General features: G+C 42.4%; 1 protein-coding gene across 1 annotated transcript in view; it reads right to left on the reverse strand.

The window, feature by feature from the left end:
* Iqgap2 (IQ motif containing GTPase activating protein 2) overlaps positions 1 to 19,561 on the reverse strand; it is a 236,914-nt gene that overhangs the window by 51,160 nt on the left and 166,193 nt on the right. The window contains exons 14-17 of the mRNA XM_048368331.1: positions 17,099 to 17,189; positions 12,918 to 13,085; positions 9,814 to 9,959; positions 5,014 to 5,184 (exon numbers count right to left, since the gene is read on the reverse strand). Coding sequence (XP_048224288.1) covers positions 5,014 to 5,184; positions 9,814 to 9,959; positions 12,918 to 13,085; positions 17,099 to 17,189 — 576 coding nt within the window. The remainder of the gene's footprint in view (positions 1 to 5,013; positions 5,185 to 9,813; positions 9,960 to 12,917; positions 13,086 to 17,098; positions 17,190 to 19,561) is intronic.

Here is a 19,561-nt window from a genome sequence, read left to right on the forward strand (position 1 = left end):
CAATACATCACCATCTTTCGCTAAACCACATAAATTATTGCCATTATTCCATATTTATTTCACATATCTATATTTTGCATATATGTGGAATAAGTATGAAGTATATAAGCTCAAATATATATAAATACACACCCTCCCCATTCTTTAATGACCTTGAAGTGTTTTAGAATATAGATTTACTGTAACTTAATAATTTTCTTACTGGTAAGTATTAACTTGTTGCCATTTTTCTTGTGGTAATAAACCACCTTGTGCCCACTATTGTGACTACGAGAATTGTCCTCCAAAGAATTATGGTAGTCATCTCAGTAGACTCAGTAAACTCTTAACAATGGAAAGGTGAACATTATCCAAACTGAAAAGACTTAATTCAATATTCATCTCCAGAAAAGATAAGAAAGAGACCTTACCCTCTCCATAATACCTTTGTCTTCTTCCCACTTCTATGACAATTGGCGTTAAATGTATTTCTTCTTTGTGCATGTGGAACTATACTACACTTTCCATCCCTAACTTTTTTTTTTTTTTTTTTAGCTTAGGGCCTGGACACTGTCCCTGAGCTTTTTTTCTCTATCACTTTGAGCCACTTCCAGTTGTCTGGTGCTCTGGTGGTTAATTGGAGATAAGAGCAAAAAGCTCACGAGGACAACATAGAGTTGACTCCTGTTTTTTACTATTTTAGTGTTTTCCCTTTCTCCTCAGTGTCCCCAAAATGAATTTGATTGTTCTCCTTTCATTTTTTAGAAGTTTTCATTTTAGCTCTTCTTTTAGAAAGTACAACTTGGTAGGGCTGGGGATATGGCCTAGTGGCAAGAGTGCTTGCCTCGTATACATGAAGCCCTAGGTTCGATTCCCCAGCACCACATATACAGAAAACGGCCAGAAGTGGCGCTGTGGCTCAAGTGGCAGAGTGCTAGCCCTCAGTGCTCAGGCCCTGAGTTCAAGCCCCGGGACTGGAAAAAAAAATAGAACTCTTGTTGACTGTTATTTCCTTTAACATTTAAAAACTGTTATGTTTCTTTCCACTGGCTTAAAAAACTACCACCATCCAAGTGTCTTCCTCTCGCATGATGGTTAGCTGTCCTTTCTGCCCACGACTGTCAGTGGTTTTTGCCTTTTGTTTCCAGAGGTCTGACTGTGATAGGTCTGAGTGACTCCTTTGGGTCCTTTGTCTGGGATTTGCTCAGCTCAGCTTCTTACACCTGTGGGTCTGCATCTTTTGCCACACTGCAGAACTTTTCACTGTTTACATCTTCAAGTACTTTTTTGGTGCTGCTAATGATATGACTGACACAGCCCACCGATCTGGGAGTCTCTATTATGTTTTTCAGTTTGTGGTCATGGTTGTTCACATGTGTGGATTTCTATTGCTCTTCCCTCCTATTTACATAAATTCCCTTTTCCCTTCCATTCTGCTGTTAAGACTATCCAACTAAGTTTTTCACGTCTGTTGTTTCACTGATTTTCCTCCGTTTTCTTTTCTTCTTGCAGTCCTGGAGTTTGAGATGATGGTCTGTGCTTGCTAAGAAGATGGTCTCCCATTTGAGTCGTATCGCTATTCCTTTTATGTTTAGTTATCTTTCGAGTGGGGTCTTGAATTTTTGCTCAGGTCTTGCCTCAGACTGAGATTTTTCTACCTATGGCCTCCTGAATAGCTAGAATGACAGGTGCATTCCACCATGCCTGACTTACTGGTTGTGCTGAGATCTTGCAAACTTTTTGCCTGGGCTGGCCTCCAACTATGATCCTCCTGAGCTCTGCCTCCCAAACAGTTCGGATCACATGCATCAGCCACTGTATCCAGAATAAAATTATAGTACTATATATACGTTGGGCTAGATTAATAGAGATACTAGTATCTGAACTGGAAAATGCACTTTTTTTCCCCAATATCTTCATTCCTGTTTTAATTCTCTTCAATGTCGATCTCAATTATGTTCAGTATCTATTTCACATTCCATAGCAATAGATTTGTTTACATACTAGATGCCACCATTTCTCTTAATTTCCACAGCTGTCGGTTGTCCTCATTTTATTCTATCATCGTTGTTTCATTACGTCTGTGTCATTCTTTGACAGCATAAAGCAGTTTCAATATAAATTCTTTCTGTCTTCTGGAAAAGTATCTTTACATATTCATTTATATTTTATGTCATTATTTATGTTACATGCTCTTTTCTCTTTATGATGTAAAATTTTTTCCCATTTATGAAGACACATTCTCCTCCACCCTGGGCTCATTCATTCTCAAACTTTGGCAGTCTTTCCAGTCCTGAGGATTGAGCTCAGTCTGAAATGCTAGACAAATGCTGTACCATTGAGTCACACCCCCACCCTAATGTTATACAAATTTACCAGAGCCTTCTATTGCTCAAAACAGTATGGTAGGTGGGTGCTGGTGGCATATGTCTATAATCCTAGCTACTCGAAGGCTGAGATCGGAAGATCAAGGTTCAAAGCCAACCTGGGTAAAAAAGTACATAAGACACTATCCTCAGTTAACCAGCAAAATGACAGACTGGTGTTGTGGTTCAACTGGCAGAGCACCAAGTATGAGCAAGCAAGCTGTATAAGAACACAATGCGCTGAGTTCAAGTCATGGTAACCCTCCCCGCCCCCAACAACAAAAACACTAATTTGGCCGAGAGTATATAGTTCAGAGCAGTGCCATATAACTTGCCTAGTATCGGCCAGCCCTTGAGTTCAATTTGCAGCTCTTCAAAAAGACAAAACAAGGCAAAGACAAACACAAGATTCTTCTTGCCTTCCCCTCCTGTTGGCCGGGGCTACTGGCTTATTCCAGTAGCACTTAGAGGGCATGCACATTCTCTTACACTGTACAGTTCCTCAGCAGGGGAGAGATGGCAGGCAGGGTCGGGAGCCTGGGTATAGTTGGCTCGGGCCTAGAGGAATTACTCCCGTACTTCTTCCCAAGGACTTGGTAAGATGATGTGTGGTCAGCTCATTAGAAAGCCCTCTGCATGGGGGAAGTGCCCTAATGCAAGGCGTTTCCCTACTGCAGGCTGAACTGGCCACCGTGGTAAGAAAGAAGATGGGTGGAATTTATCACTTGGTTCCTGGTCTCTTACTTAGTCTTAGGGACTAGAAGGTTAGAGGTTTACTTCTGGTCCACATCTGCAAAATGGGCTTGTCTTGCAACCTCGCGCCTCTCCTTGTTAGGCAACTGTCAGAGCAATGAAACGAAGGCCTGGCGGGGTGAGTTCCGAGTCTGATGGCCTCTTCTTCCAGCCCACCTCTGCTGAGGTGGAGGGAAACGCTCTGCGTGGCCGTCTCAGGCTTTTAGCCCTGACTTCTTGTATCAGGAAATTCTGCAGTGGGAAATTCTTCAGTAAGTTTCCCACTACAATACTGCTGGGCACCTCCAATGGTGGAGAGTGTTGGGGTTGGCTCTAATTGTATCACATTAGCTGCCACCTTAAATTTCACGCAAAATTAGAGCCTTAGCATTGATTAGCCTATATCCTATATATTCTGGGCTAGTCGAGGCTTTTGTTCCCATCCTGTGTTTTTTGCCTATTATTTATTTAAAGAAGAAATAAACTGGAAACTCTCTGGCTCACCTAAAAGAACTCTTTTTTTTTTTGAGTGTCAGTTTGTAGCAAAATTTTCTTTTATCCAGTAATTTCTGAGCTGGGTACTGGTGGGTCATGTCTGAATCCTCGCTACTCAGGAGGCTGAGATTGGAGGGTTACGGGTCAATACTAGGCTGGGCGGAAAAGTCCTCGAGACTCTGGTCTCCAGTGAACCAGCACGAAGCTAGAAGTGATGCATGCTTTTGTGGCTTCCATGGTAGAGTGCTGGCCTTGTGCGGAAAAAGCAATGTGAGAGGGGCAAAACCTCGAGTTCAAGTGGCACACACACACACACACACACACACACACACACACACACACACCATTCCTGCCTTGCTAGCAACTTCAGAACAGCAAGTTCTTATCACAGGCAAGATGCAAGGAGACAGTTTATAAAATCATCTTCAGCCTGGATCCACATTATATTGAGGCAGAGAAAGGAGACGAACTCATTAGCAATTGTGAAAGAGAAGGTTTGCAACGGGAAAGCTTTCAGTCTAGGAAATTTTATAGCTATTGGCCAAAGCAAAAAATCCACCAAACTCCCAACAGTCAGCCACAGTTTAAGTGAAGAGAAAAGGTCAAACAGCCTTTCAGATGTTGGTGTGGTGGCTGGTTGAGGTTCTCGGAACACCAGGAAAAACCACCTACACGTGGCAAGCTCCGCGACTCTCAACCACAAGATGTGAGGTCAGACAGTCTTTTGAGCCCCTCTTCCTCCCTCCTTAAACAAAACCCGAGACATTCTCCAGAGGAACAGCGGCCAGATGGTCATGGCGGCGCACAACTTTGTGAAAGTAGTAGGACCGACATCTGAGAGTGGTCCCAAGCAAAAATTGTGAGACCCTATCTGAAAAACCACTAAAGAAAAGAAAAAGGCTAAAAGCGTGGCTCGGGTAGTACAGTTCCTGCTTAGCAAGCTAGCATAGGACCTGAGTTCAAGCCCCAGGGTAGCCCCCTAAACCCTGCCTCCCAAATGAGATTGAGAGATGATACGAATGAAAATACTCCCAGAGATGCTAAATCTGTTTCAGTTCATCTGTTTTTGTATTCTTTTAGGTCAGAAGAAGAGAGTTGCCACTCAATATTCCAGCAGGGAAGAGAAACGTGACTTCAGCTCTGATCTGAGCTGTCCCTTTGGCTCCAACTAGGTGGCTGGCAGGTGGATACAACCAAGTCAGATACTATCCAGGAAGCCACGGGTGAAAAGTCCTTCATCATCAAGACATTTCCCATCTTAAACGCTTTCTAAAGCGGATGAGCGACTGCTGATTGGGTAACAACAACAACAACAACAAAAGTGCCGTCAGAATGATTTGTTAGAATGCTGCCAGTGGACTGTCTCTTTTCAAATTAAACACCTGCAGGGGACAGGACATTTTTTTTTTTTTCTGCCAGGAGTGGCAGATGAGTCACATACCTGTATTTTGACCACATTTTCTATTTGGTCACCCAAAAAGGCTTTCCTAGCTTCAAACTCTTCCCTCAGGCTGGGTCCTGAGGTGGTGTCTTGGAAGCGGAGGAGCAGGTCTTCGGGGGCAGACCACATATGCTGACGGATGTAGGCTGCGGTGACTTCCTCAATGATGTCCTGGCAAGAGACAGTTCTTACAGTTACACGTCACACATCACACAGAACCGCTTCTGAGCACGGCATCTCCTACAACACCGAGAATGGCGAAAGGAGGCGGCTAGCTCGTTTTGTTTTTCTGTTGCTGGTTTGGCTTAAAGCACTTAGCTAGAGTGGAGGGACGAACTGGCTTAGCTTCCTTCTAGCGACGTGATCTGGAATCCTGGGCGCGTGGTGCCGAGGGGGCACGACTGAACGGTCACGGGAGGTGGAGGCACACAGGCGTGGGGTGGTGTTGGCCGGGATCAGGTCTGCTTGAGCCCCACGCACTGGAAAAGGGTCACACATACCTGCGCGGGTGGCTCACGCCTGTCATCCTAGCTACTCAGGGAGGCGAAGAGCTGGGAAGAGAAGCCCATGAGACTCTTATCTCTACGTAACCAGCACAAAGGCAGAAGAGAAGGTGTGGCTCAAGTTAGAGCATGCCAGCCTTGAGTTAAAAAGCTAAGCAAGAGCACGAGGCCCCAAGTTCAAGTCCCCAGATGGGGCACAAGCGTGCCTACTCGAAGAACACTGCCTCCCCTCTCCCTTGGGTGGCATGGAGTAGCCACAAAGTCCTCAGGATCCTCCCTCCCCTTCTCTCTTTCTCAGGCTAGAACAGAGAACCTGCCGGAAATGCTCAAAAGGATGCTCTAGAGAAACATGGAACGGTTGAGAGAGAAAGAAAGAGAAAGGGAGAGGAAAGACAAGGGCACTCAAAGGCACATGCGAAATCTAGAGAAATAATAATAATAAAAAGAATCGGAGTTTCTGTGTGGGCTATGAACGGGTTTATTTCCACGTTTATTCTCAGATATAAGCAGAGACTCCTAGCAGAGACTCAGATATAGATCAAGGCTCTTTTCCAGTGTAACTGGAACCAAGAGTTGACTCATTTAAACAGTTAAAGTGAGATCATTTAAAGATGCATAAGTTGCTCCAAGAGAAGATGGGTTTCTGTATTCACTGAATAAGATCAACAGATTCAGAATGTTTGGGAGAAATATATATATATTTTTAAGTAGCAGGAAACCCTCTACCATTTAATAATCCCAGCAGACAGATGTTCAATATAATGCGAATTTATATTGGGTACATAGGCGCAATTGTTTTTGTCTGTGTGTGTGTGTGTGCCAGTCTTGACCTGAGGCTTGAATTGAGGGCCTGGTTGCTGTCTGTGAGCTTTTGTGCTCAAGACTAATGCATGACTGACTGAGCCACAGCTCTACTTCCACTTTTAGGTTTTTGTTCTTGATTTTCTTATTTGGTGCTGGTCCTAGGGCTTGCATTCAGGGCCTGTGCGCTATCTCTGACCCTTATTTTGCTCCAGGCTAATGCTCTACCACTTGAGCCACTGCTCCGCTTCTGGCTTTTTGGTAGTTTAGTAGAGGTAAGAGTCACACAGGCTATCTTCCCCAGGCTGGCTTTGAACCATGATTCTCAAATCTCAGCCTCCTGAGTAGCTAGGGTTACTGGTGCGAGTCATTATCACCTAGTCGTAGGAGCAACTTTTGATACAACATTTTAACTCTTCAATGCTGCTTCTTCAAAGTTTGCTATGTCTTTTCAGTCATGATATACAGTCCTTTAGTACTGCTTATAATCTTATTTTTTCAAAATGTTATCATTAATAATCCGTTGCTCCAATCTTCTTTGCCTAAAAACTGTAACGGCTTAAAACATTTGAAATTAGTAACTATGTTCTTCACTCTCTTCTTGTCATTCAGAATTTTTGTCATTGGACATTCTTAGACTCAGGCCACAATTTTTTTTTTTTTTTTGCCAGTCCTGGGCCTTGGACTCAGGGCCTGAGCACTGTCCCTGGCTTCTTTTTGCTCAAGGCTAGCGCTCTGCCACTTGAGCCACAGCGCCACTTCTGGCCATTTTCTGTATATGTGTGCTAGGGAATTGAACCCAGGGCCTCATGTATACGAGGCAAGCACTCTTGCCACTAGGCCATATCCCCAGCCACTCAGGGCACAATTTTTCTCTCCTCTTTAGAGACGCTCTGATGCTGTTGATTACTCATGATTCGGTAAGATCTATATGTATGTACTCTACTTTTTTCCAGATGGAGTGGAATAATTATCAGTATTTTCTGTTTTAACCTATTATAATGCCTAGATCCATCAACAAGTCTAGTGTCTTTTCGGCCTAATTTTTGGTTTTAAGTTCTAATCAATCTTATTGAACATTTCTTCAAGATTATTTCCTTCTGGGAAGCAATAATTACTTGTTATAGGGCCTATGTATTTGTGTTAGACTAAATCTATGTCTCGTCCTATGAATTCCAGAGTGCTGGGCACATACACAAACCTCAAAGACACTGGTGTCTGTGTCAAAAACAATGGCGATTGTGGGCGAGCAGAGAGACAACTGAGAGGCAGAGGGAGCACTGGGAATAGATTTCTACTAATGGCTGAATTCTGCACAAATAGGAATCCAAGCTTCTTTACTGATTCCTTCTGTGTCTTAGTTCCCCCTCTAGAAAAATGGAAGATGCTAAATTGCTCTGTTGCCTCTTTGAAGATGCTCAGAGGATTAAACTGAAAGGACGCTGCAGTAGAAGGCAAACCTCTAACATGGGTATTTGCCTGTTTGTGCTTTGAGAAGATCTTATTGGCAACGTGATGCATGCTTTAGGTAATGGTGGGCATCCGAATTAAGAAAGATTCCTTTTAGGGAGGTGCTGGTGGCTCATGCCTGTAATCTTAGCTACTTAGGAGGCTGAGAGCTGAGGACTGAGGCTTGAAGCCAGCTCATGCTCCTGAAGGAAAAGCGCCTGTGACACGTTTCTCCAATAAACCACACAAAAAAGAGAGAGAAGTCAGAAACGGAGGTGTGGCTCAAGTGACAGGGTACCAGCCTTGAGCAAAAAAGCTAAGGGAGAATGCTCAGGTCCAGAGTTCAAGCCTTAGAACTGATTTAAAAAAGAGATTACATGTTAAAAGGGCGGATTTCAATTTCTCATTCCTCTGACTTAACTTACTGCTGTTTCTTCCCTGCTGCTCACCAACTATCCAAAAACAAAACAAAGACCAATTAGAGAATGAAGGCCTTTCTGGTAATATCTACCTCACATTTGCTTCTAGCCACATCCTCTTTGGTTTCAAGTAATTTCCAAGAAGCATCTACTTCCTTACCTCTGTGTTCTAAGGAAAGAAATATTCATATTGAGGCTGGGAATTTGGCCTAGTGGCAAGAGTGCTTGCCTTGTATACATAAAGCCCTGGGTTCGATTCTCCAGCACCACATATATAGAAAAAAGCCAGAAGTGGCGCTGTGGCTCAAGTGGCAGAGGGCTAGCCTTGAGTAAAAAGAAGCCAGGGACAGTGCTCAGGCCCTGAGTCCAAGGCCCAGGACTGGCAAAAAAAAAAAAAATCATATCATGGCTACAGATGGTGAGAAGCAGATGTGAAAAATGAACAGTCCAGTATTATATATAGTGAGAAAACATTTTGAACAAATGGTTCTAACACAGAGCCCATTCTTTTCCTGTCTTCATGTGTCAAGCATCCTGATACTGGTTCTTTCTCTCTTTGTCTCTTTCCCTCCCTCCCTCCCTCCCTCCCTCCCTCCCTCCCTCCCTCCCTCCCTCCCTCCCTCCCTCCCTCCCTCCCTCCCTCCCTCTCTCCCTCCCTCCCTCCCTCCCTGTTTTATACATACATCTGTGTGTATGTGTATCTTTGGTAAAAAGAAGAATAAGATGGAATAGATAAATTGCTTTTGAAAAGAGAAATCTTATAGACTAAAACTTTCAAACATAGTTCAAAGATTCATTAATGAGATCCTGAGAGGTGAAATAAAAACTCAGACTTACTACATCATAGTTCATTTTCATTGCTTATAGTATATGGCACATGTCTAATTTCTACTTCAGTTAATCAGAAATCCTATATAAAATATACTCAACGGTGTTGCTTCTCATACATTTGGATATTCACACATGCAAAGTCTCCAATATGACATCAAACAATAAAAACGTGTGAGATATTCATCTCAGAAGAAGCAAACATTTAAAGTTTATCTGTCTTGTTCTCTGCCTAACCCAGGGATTTGCTCCTGAAACTATCTTGAAGATAGAGAGGACTGTGGGTGACAGAGACTCCCTTTCCTGTGCTTAAAAGGTAAACATGGCATTTGGTTGGAAAAGATCAGGTAAATTGTAGGGTGACAGAGAGGGAAGAGAAATGAAATATTTTGAATATTGACAACTAAGACATGATCACTAACTGAACTTAATTTTGCTAAAGGAAGTTCAAAGATGCTTTCTTCGGATAATCTACCATCACAAATTAGTGTCATACCTTTTGCTTTTCCTCCTGCTCTGTTTTGTTTGGTTATGCCAATATGGAAAAAAAATCGTAAATCGTAAATGTAACAATACACTCACATCCAATTACCATTCATGACAAATTTACCCTCTGTCCAGGCTTTAAATCAGTAAGTTCTGTCTTTCATACTCCTGAGACAAAAACAGAAAAGCCAACAACCATATTTATCGCCTTTTGTTGGAAGTGAGGTTTGAACTCCAGGCTTTGTTGCTTGTTAGTCAAGTCCTCTGCCCACCTCAGTGCCATACGTATCTTCATACAGTTAGATTTCACATACCTCAATTTCTTTTCCTGTGAGCCATGATTCTTTAGGCAAGCCCGATGTGGGTGGGACCCAGGAACTCTCTTGAGAATCGACATTGTAATAGTAGTCATATTTCTCCTGCAGATTGAATTTGATCCAGGAGCCTTCTTCATTAGCAACTAAAGAAAACAAGTTTGTTAAATTCTACAAAGGGACATGAAACCCACACATAATAGTGTAGTTTCTTCCAATAGAGATAAGCAATCAAACAACTATGCTTTTCACCAAGCATTCAGATGCTCTCAGGTGGTCTTAAGTTGAAGTCATTTCCAATGATTGAAATGTGTTCCAGGGAAATGGAACACATTTCCTGTATTTAATAATAGCTCTCTACTAAGTCAAAAAGGAAGGAAGGAAGGAAGGACAGAAGGATGGAAGGAAGGAAGGATGGAAGGACGGAAGGAAGGAAGGACGGAAGGACGGAAGGAAGGAAGGAAGGAAGGAAGGAAGGAAGGAAGGGAAGAAGGGAGGGAGGAAAGGAGGGAGGAAGGAGAGACAAATGTGTAATGCTAGCTCTGGATCTCCAATCTTTTATGAGAATGGTGAGAGTTGAATATGGCCAAAGAAATGGAAAACCAAACAAGAAAAACATATGCCAGCAATAACACAGTAGACAGAGGAGGCCAATGAACATTATTCTCCACCCATAACGTTTTCTCTCTGCAACTTTTCTCATTATGACCTACAAGGGCCATGAACCATGTTTAGGTGGGTGGAGTGATCTGCATTAAGCCAATGCAGAAGTGTGTAACTTTGAATGTATCTTTGCCAAAGTTAAAAATGGCAAATGTATACCAGGAAGATCAACTAACAGAGGGGAAAAAAGAAAATGTATGATCCCCCTGACTCCTATGGCTCTATACAACCTCACAAAATGAGAAAGAAAGAATTGCTGAAAGGAGTTCATTTGGGTTGCCAAGCCTGGTAGAAAACTGTCTGGTAGTCATGGCTTAAATCGGTGGAGACCAATGTTTCCTCATGAACCTATCGGCACACACCTTATATTGAGAAATCTTTTTTCATTCCCAGTTATGATTTCTGTTCCATACCCGAGAACTAAGAACCACCAAAAACATTACAAAGAATTTAAATGAGAATTCTCGTTACCGATGATGCTCACAATGATGAGCTGGTGGTAAAACATGTTTCCTTGCTGTCAGAAAGAATAGAAAACTTGTTGGAAAACAGTTTGGAAGTCTATTAAAGAAAATGGTGTGTTCTCGTCTCAGTAACACTAAGCAAAAAGCCACAGGACAGGGGGAGTGGGCGAGAATGGCCCATAAAAGCTGTTTCCATTAGACACTGAGTAGCTCACAAGAGACAAGTTATACTTGTATGCATGAAAGTGAAAAAGACACCAAGAACCACAAGAGAGGAACAGGACAGTGGAAGTGTGGAAAGCCAGAAAGACAACAGAGGAAATTAGGAAACAGCTTACAGCTCCAGCCGCAGAACCTCTGGTGGCAAGGAGAAGCTGAACCCTCCACCACAGGTAAGCCCAGAGGCCTCCACGACAGACCGACAGAAAGAGCAGTGGGACAATGCCTTAAAACCCATGCAGATTCAGTGGAACTGTGATTTCCCTACTGCAGCGGGCCATCGTCAGACAAGACAACCTTCTGTTCCTTCTATCTCAGGGAGCTACAACAGGTACCCTTCTGACTGAGACACTTGGGGGGGTTCTGGTTATGCTAGCAATGTGTAAGCAGTCTGCGGCCTTGAGATTAAGATACAGCCAGCGGGTCAGGGAGTTCCGCAACCCCCTGCCGGTGTCCAAGTAAAATCCATACTGCCTCCAGAGGGAGACAAAAAAGGGAGAGGTCTTGTTTCTGGCTAGTCAGCTGGTGGCATCACTCTGCCTGGTGAGACCAAACGATGAAACACATTAAATGCATGAATCTGATTATGAAAGTTAATCGGGAAAAGTAAGGAAGAGCGTAGGGAAGAATCAGAATATGGGGGAAGGGGTGGATTTGTTCGAATTACATTGTGTGTGCATCTAGAAATACAACAATACAACCTCTCCTATTAAGAATGTATATTAACTCCCCCCCAAAAGGAAAAAATCTAGACGAATGCTGATTAAAGTATTATTTATAGGAACAAAAATGTAAACAAATGTACCCTAGTAAGCACATGGCTTAAGGATTTTCTGACTTAGGAATTAGGAAACCCATGTAACAACATGGGGAGATAGTAGAGGTATTTTCAGATCTCCAATAAATGGCACCTATGATAAGTGAAATTGACACATGCAAATGAACAACTGTGAAGAAATGTGGACACAAAAGATGTGCTCACATTTATTATTTTGTGTTGTTATTCATGTTGCTTCTGTAATATATACATATAATGTGCGCAGTAAATGTAGGTGTACATGTGAAAGTTGTTAGTCAAGATGGAATCATTTGTGTCAAAACCTAACAAAGAATAAAGAAAGAAGGCAGTAAAAAGAAAGTTCTGGTTTAGACGAAACTAAGTCAACGGCTGCTCGCATGAAGAAAATGACTTGAACTGTGACTTACCTAGAAAGAAAATGTAAGTACGGTGCTCGTGGCTCACACCTGCAATCCTACTTAGGAGATGGAAAGGATCATGATTTGAGGCCAGTATAGGCAAAGACGTTCTCAAGACCCCTTCCCAAGCAAGAGCTTGGCACAACAAAAGACACCAGCCACCCTAGGCTGATATGGCAAGCTGAGGTTGGCTAGGATCACAGTTCAAGTCAGCCTGGACAGAAAGGTCTGTGGAACTCCATCTGCACTGGGAGAAGTTGGATGCAGTGACTTACCTTTCAGGCCATCGAAGACAAGAAGCCTATGAAAAGGGTGGACAGCAGTCCAGGCATGAGTCTTGTAGGAAGTGAGACCGGGCCACAAAATAACCAGTGCAAAAACAGGTTTGGAGGCAGAGCTCAGGGGTAGAACACCCACGTTGCAAGTGTGAGGCCCCCCCGTTCCATCCTCCCCTTTCTCCCCCTTCCACCCCCAAAGAAACCCAGAGGAAATAACCAAAGAAAATCTCACCCAAACCAATCATATTTTGAATGATACATGCAGCGTAGTGTAAAAGCTTACCAGTTTGAGATTTGGACTGTTTGGCCTTGAAGAGGGCATCGTAGTACCTATCACCACATTCAGGAATCACGTCTTGAACATTACTAGCAGAGGACTTCAATACAGACAAAATATCATTTGTTTTATTTCCATCCAAACACTTATTGACGTCAACGATCAGCGTAAGCCCTGAGTAATGGGAGAAAAATTTCTGTTAGCTGTTTTCTTCCACTCATTCCAAAGACACACAAGTACCTGATTTAATCTTTTTGAGATGTTCTGCTATTAAACCTTTTATACTTAGAGAATAGGTACCATATATACCTGAACCAATCACCAGCTCCTCTACCAGTTCGGGTTGTAGGAAGAAGCAGATTTGACAAGAACATGGCATACTGGAAATCATAGTACCTTCTGGGTCATCTTGTGTGGTACCATGGTAGTAAACTGTGCCATTGGGTTGATGCCCAACAAGAGTATTCATTACTTGAGTAATCAGTATTTGAGAACTACTTTTATGAAGACTTCTATGATAGGATAAGCAAAATGCTACTGCAGAAAATCTAATATTTGCTTGCACTTTGTTGGTACGCTTGCTAATGTTTGCATTAGCAACCGGAACAAATGTTCTAGAAAGATACAGTTGGTAGATATGTGCAAATGGGAAAAGAAACAGTTATGGACTGGTTTAGTGTTAAATAAGCCTTTCAAATTTTCTGTTTCCTATTAAATAAAATCATATTAAACCCTTTGTTGCCTAAAGAAAATTAACATAATAAATTCTTTATTATCTACTTTTATTATTCTAGGTAAGGATGTTCCAGCATAAACAACAGAACAAGTGTTGTTTTCATAATTTGTCAGTTAGACATGCAGAACTAAACAAAAATAAATCAAAGGTGGGTGCTCATAGCTCATGTCTGTAATCTGAGCTGCTCAGGAGGCTGAGATTTGAGGATGGAAGTTCAAAGCCAGCCTGGGCAGAAAAGTCTTTCAGAGTCTTATCTCCAATTAACGACCCCAAAAAGCCAGAAATGGAGCTGTGGCTCAACTGGCTCAACTGGTAGAGGACTAGTCTGAGCAAAAGAACTCAGGGATAGTGTCCAGACCCTGAGTTCAAGCGTAGGACCACTTAAAAAAACCAATCCAAAACAAAAAAAGAAAAAAAGCTCACAGTATATGGGCACAAATCTCGAACACAGTAATGTTCTTTTCTTATCTAGTACTTGTGAGAAAAGCCTCTTTTCTATGGAACTAGTCTGCTTCCTTTCTGTTAATCTTGTGGGAATTGTTTTTCTGAAAAGTTCCTGCCTTGGCAGGTGGATTGGCCCTTGTTAATTACATTCTAGTTAAATCCTTATTCTGCTGCACTTTAATTAAGAAATCTTGTTGAAAGGTCCTAAAATTTTAGTTACATCATGCTAATTAAGCCGCATCCTTTTATGGATTGCACATCGGAGCTCAGCCAATGGGAGCAGAGGGGAGGAGCCTGCTGTGTTAGGGCTACAAAGGGAGCAGCTTGCCTGCTTCTGGGGGCTTGCTTTCCCAGTTTTTGGAAGTAAATATAGCTTTGCTGAGTTCCTTTTGAGTTGGTGATTTGAGTTTATTCCTGCCTGACACTCTAACATCCTGAGCCATTTCTCACACACTGATGTGCAAGGAGATGCATCTCCAGAGCCAAGTCCCATCTCAACAGCATTTTCCATGCAAATCTGAACCATGCCTTGGAGAAAACGGTCACAGGATAGACACTCTTGGCTCCTCATTTTACTCACAGTCTGTGACACAGTAGGTGCTTAGTGTTTTGTTTAGAGGAGGCAGAAGGTCCTTCGTGTCATTAATTGGACTGTAGGATGTGGGGCTGTGGCTCAAGTGATGGAGCACCAGGCCTTGAGTGTAACAGCCAAGAGTGAATGTGAGGACCGGAGTTCAAGTCCCTGTACTGGCATGAAACACTGTCTGTGTAACAGTCAGTGCCATTTGCTCTGGAACTAACTGGCCTCAAACTCTTATGCTTTTCAGTGTCCCCTCCAATACCAGGGGTCATCTCCTGTGATATCACGTGCCTGCTTATGCTTCTTTATTGTTTGAAAAACGGTAGCTTCTGCTGTGCTTGGAGCTGGGAAGAGAAATAACCACAGTAGGAGAGCGAAGTCTGCGGAAAGCATGAATGGGCTCAAGGTGTCTATGCCAGGCATATGCGGTGAGAAGAGTAGCGCAGCTTTAATGCACTGGCTATGAAACATTATTTTTTTTTTCTTTTTGTATGCCAGTCCTGGGGCTTGAACTCAGGGCCTGGGCGCTGTCCCTGGGTTTTTTGGTTCAAGGCTAGCACTCTATTACTTGAATCAAGAGTCTCAATGTGAAAAAAAGCTCTAAGATTGACAGACCAAATGTAAGAAAAGCAATGAATAAAAGAAATAAAAGAACTCTTTAATCAATGTGATCTTCTGAGAAGGAAGTCATTACCATTTTAGGCTGAGTATCCACATTATAATATCATTTTTTGACAGTTATCTCATCAGAGGACAGCTGCTTTTGGTTTAATATTTTAATTTAAATCTCCTATGTATCCACCTAAGTATATTATTTTTAGATAGCAATTTAAATCTCTTATGTTCATATCTCAATTATCTTATTTCCCCCCTTAAACATTAGAGTACTAGAAAGGCAAAACTAAAGTTCTTAAGGATGTAAAAGTTTAGATTGGAGAAAAATGCAGATACTTTTCCAAGCTAAAGACATAAATACCAGATGTTCCTTGCAGATGTTTCCAAAGTTTGAAAGCACATCTGTTGTGGAGACCAAGCTGAGGGAAAATCTATTCCATAAGCAGGCAGGTTTTTATTGGGTCTTATTTTAATTTATGTAGAGATTCATACATAGAGACCATTAGTATATACATTTGGAAGCTATTTCGGGTGTCAGGTAGATTTTCTTACTATTCCTTGTTGAAAAGAAGGTAATTTTGTTTAAACCATGGGTGCCAATGCGAGAATTCTTTTTTTTTTTTGGCCAGTCCTGGGGCTTGGACTCAGGGCCTGAGCACTGTCCCTGGCTTCTTTTTGCTCAAGGCTAGCACTCTGCCACTTGAGCCACAGCGCCACTTCTGGCCATTTTCTGTATATGTGGTGCTGGGGAATTGAACCCAGGGCCTCATGAATATAAGGCAGGCACTCTAGCCACTAGGCCATATCCCCAGCCCCCCAATGTGAGAATTCTTTCAGTGACTGTCCTGTCTAGCCGTGCCCTGTGGGGTTGGGGTAGTCACAGGGTGGGTTTGGGAAATGGTACACTGTAAGAGAACATGGATTAAAGCTCCATGGATCACACAGCTTCCAAAACCCCTGCTCTGACCGGGGAACCACAGTGGGGTTTCAGGTCTGCAGCAATTCACGCTGGCTCATGACCAGTGGCTAATGGTTCTGAAAAGCCTGCTTCTGTCCCTTTCCTACAGCACAGTCACGCTGCAAGACCTCTAGAACCCTTCCGGGAAGACCAGGAGAAAGATTAACGGCATACTTCTTTTTTTGGTAGTATTGTGGTATCCTTGCCCAAGGGGACTTGGGCTCTTCCTCATCTAAGAGGTTCTGTGTTTGTGATGTGGCTCCTTTCTGGACAATAAGGGAATTTGATTCTTTTTATTATTCAAGGTAGACATCTCTTGAAAACTCTTCTACTTGCACGGATGAAGAAGTTAGGAACCACTGGTTGATTTTAATTCTAGGAATGCCATGATCAGCTAGACAACTCCACAGGTCCGAGGCCATTCCAGATGCCGCTCAGTTTGCTTTTGTACATCAACCCACACCTGCATATTGTCCTGCTCTCCCTCTTACCGCCCAACCTCCCCATGAGTCTGTTTGTCTGACAAATCCTAGCAATGGATTTTTATCGTATATTTAACAGGCTAGTTTCTGGTGGATTTGATCCATTCATAAAATTGAGAACTTAGAGAAATCCCCCCCCCCTCCCGCCCCACACTGGTTTCTATTCAGCAACATGGTTCCACATTTTGTTGGAGATAGCAACCAATCAGTGCAAGGAAGGGAGCCAGCTAATCAAATGTCTGGACTAAGTATGCATCCCGAAACTAAAATGAGGTATGAGTCCAAATCCTTCTAGAAATTAAAAACATGACTTCAGCTGTACATCCAAATCTAAGCAAGGCACACTGACAACAAAAGGAGGCAAGGACTTACATTGCTTTGCTCTGCTCGTGTGTGTGTTGGCTTCATCGATGGCTTGCTGTATCTCATCCAGCCACAGAACTTTAGAAATACTATCAGGGTCCTGGGAACAATGGCATAGAATCAAAGAGAGAGAACAGCGAATGACAGAATGAAATCAATAACTTCTCTTCAGGAGCCATTTAATTATAGTTTCCAAATTCTTAACCAGCAAACCAATAAGCAGCGCCCTGCATAGAACGATCTACTAGTGAGTAGATCCTGAATCGGACCCCTTTCTCTCTTGTCCTAGCAAACCAGAAGTTTGCTCTGTCATCTCTCACATGGACAACTACACTGGTCTTGTGGGTTTTTGTTGCTTCCAAGGCCGTCCAGCATCTCTGTGGCCCTCTAGAAAAAAACCACGTGGTCTCTCCAAAATGGCTGCCTCAATATGCCCCTCCTCCAACAAAACCCCACTAGAAGAAAACACAAACGTCCTTCCCATGAACTGTAGGGCTGTACCCCTTTCTGTCTCTGTTCTTGAACTTCACACGCGCTCTCTTTAGATTCTAGGACTCTGCCTTAGCCACATGGCTGCCTTTTCTCATTTAGGATTCAATTACATACCACCTCCTCCAAAGAGCTTTTTTTCCCTGGCTAAATAAGCATTCAATTACTGTGGTGGCCAAATGATATGTCTGGGTGCCCCAGGGTGCCATGGGAAAGAGTGATGCTCAGCATTTATTAGTCACAGAGACATAAATAAAAATATAGCTGGGCGCTGGTGGCTCACACCTGTAATCCTTGCTAATCAAGGAAGCTGAGGTCTGATGACTGAGGTTCAAAGCCAGCCAGGTTGTGAGACTCTTATCTCTAATTAGCTGCCTGAAAATCGGAAGTGGTGCTGTGGCTCAAAGTGGTAGAGCACTAGTCTTGAGCAAAAGAGCTCAGGGACAGTGCCCAGGCCCCAAGTTCAAGCACCATGACTGACAAAAAAATATTGATTGCTCCCAAGGAGCTCGTAGTCTTGTGGAAGAGATAGACAGATGTGTCAAAAAATAACTATCATATAACATGATGAAGGCAGCGTCAGGTGTGAATACACGGCAAAAAGAGATTAACCATGGTTTTGAAGTCCAGGAGGAAACATGGCTGAGCTTCAGAAAGACAGAGGTAGGTGCAGTGACAATACATGAAATTATCTTTACTAACTTACCTTTGAGTTGGTTCTGATGATTCTACTATAAATACACTGCTCACTGATATTAACTGGGACTGCTAGGTAGTAACTACAAGCATTTTATAAATGCTGCCCAAAGCTGCAAGTAAATGTTTCAGTAGAAATTAAATATTATCAGGAAAGATATGTCATTCCATGAAAAAAAAAACAACACACAGGACTACTGTATTCAGCTATGTGTAGGTGTCAGTGTTGGGTGTTCAATCCAAAATTGAGATATGAACTGCTTAAAAGAACCTATTTCTTCCTTCTTTAGCCCTCAGTCTGTTAAGTCTCATGTGGAATCTTATTTTTTTCTGATTCTTGATGTAATTTATTTGCAGCAGGCTATTGGGTTGCCAGCCTTGGAGTTTAGCCATATATTATGTTAATTACAGGCAAGTTTGTTATAATGCAGTGTTTTCCTTTTTGCTGTGTACAAAATGATACTCTATTCATTAAGGCTAATTATATTCTCTTAGAGCTGGGAATGATCTTAATATGACTGAATTGTACCCTTAAAATTGCTAAGGTGGTAAATTTTGTTATGTATCTCCTACCACAATTGTTGGGCGGGGTGGGGAGAAGAATGGAAAGGATGATATTGCACTCAAAAATGCACTGTGCTCAAAATAGTTGAATTGCAATCTCTCTGTACAACTACTTAAAACAATCTTATTGGAGACTTTCTCACAGAGTTGATGGAATAGAGGGCATTCGCTGCACTTGAGTGTTGTATAACGATTTTGGCATAATCATAGAGTGTTGTTTGCTGTTACTAAGTTCCTCAGAACACAGCGGGCTGTGGCAAACAGCTCCTCTCCTAACAGTAACTGCTAGTAGGAAGTCAAGTTCAGCTAGGCAGATAGATGTGAAGTGGTAGACATTTTCAAAGCCATCGAGCACCTAAACATTTTTAACTTCAGAAAGTATTTGCTTTCCAGGATAAATTTAAACTTAGTGAGTTTAAGAATTAAAATCTGAAATAGGAGAATAAAGGAAAGACTAAGTTCTGACTACTCAAATATTAAGTAAAAATTACACTCTGGCACTGTGTTTTTGAAATAGGCAAAATGAGATATGAGCATAGCTAACTGCTGCACAAAATCTGTATGTAGCTCTGTGTGTGTTGTGTGTGCTGGTACTGGGGCTTAAACTAAGGGTCTCGAATTCTTACTTGGCTTTTTTGCTCAAGGCTGGCTCTTTACCACTTGAGCCACACCTCCACTTCTGGATTTTTGTTATAGTTAATGGGAGATAAGAGTCTTGGGGAC

The sequence above is a fragment of the Perognathus longimembris genome, chromosome 19, assembly GCF_023159225.1.
Source record: "Perognathus longimembris pacificus isolate PPM17 chromosome 19, ASM2315922v1, whole genome shotgun sequence".
In the NCBI taxonomy this organism is placed as follows: domain Eukaryota; kingdom Metazoa; phylum Chordata; class Mammalia; order Rodentia; family Heteromyidae; genus Perognathus; species Perognathus longimembris.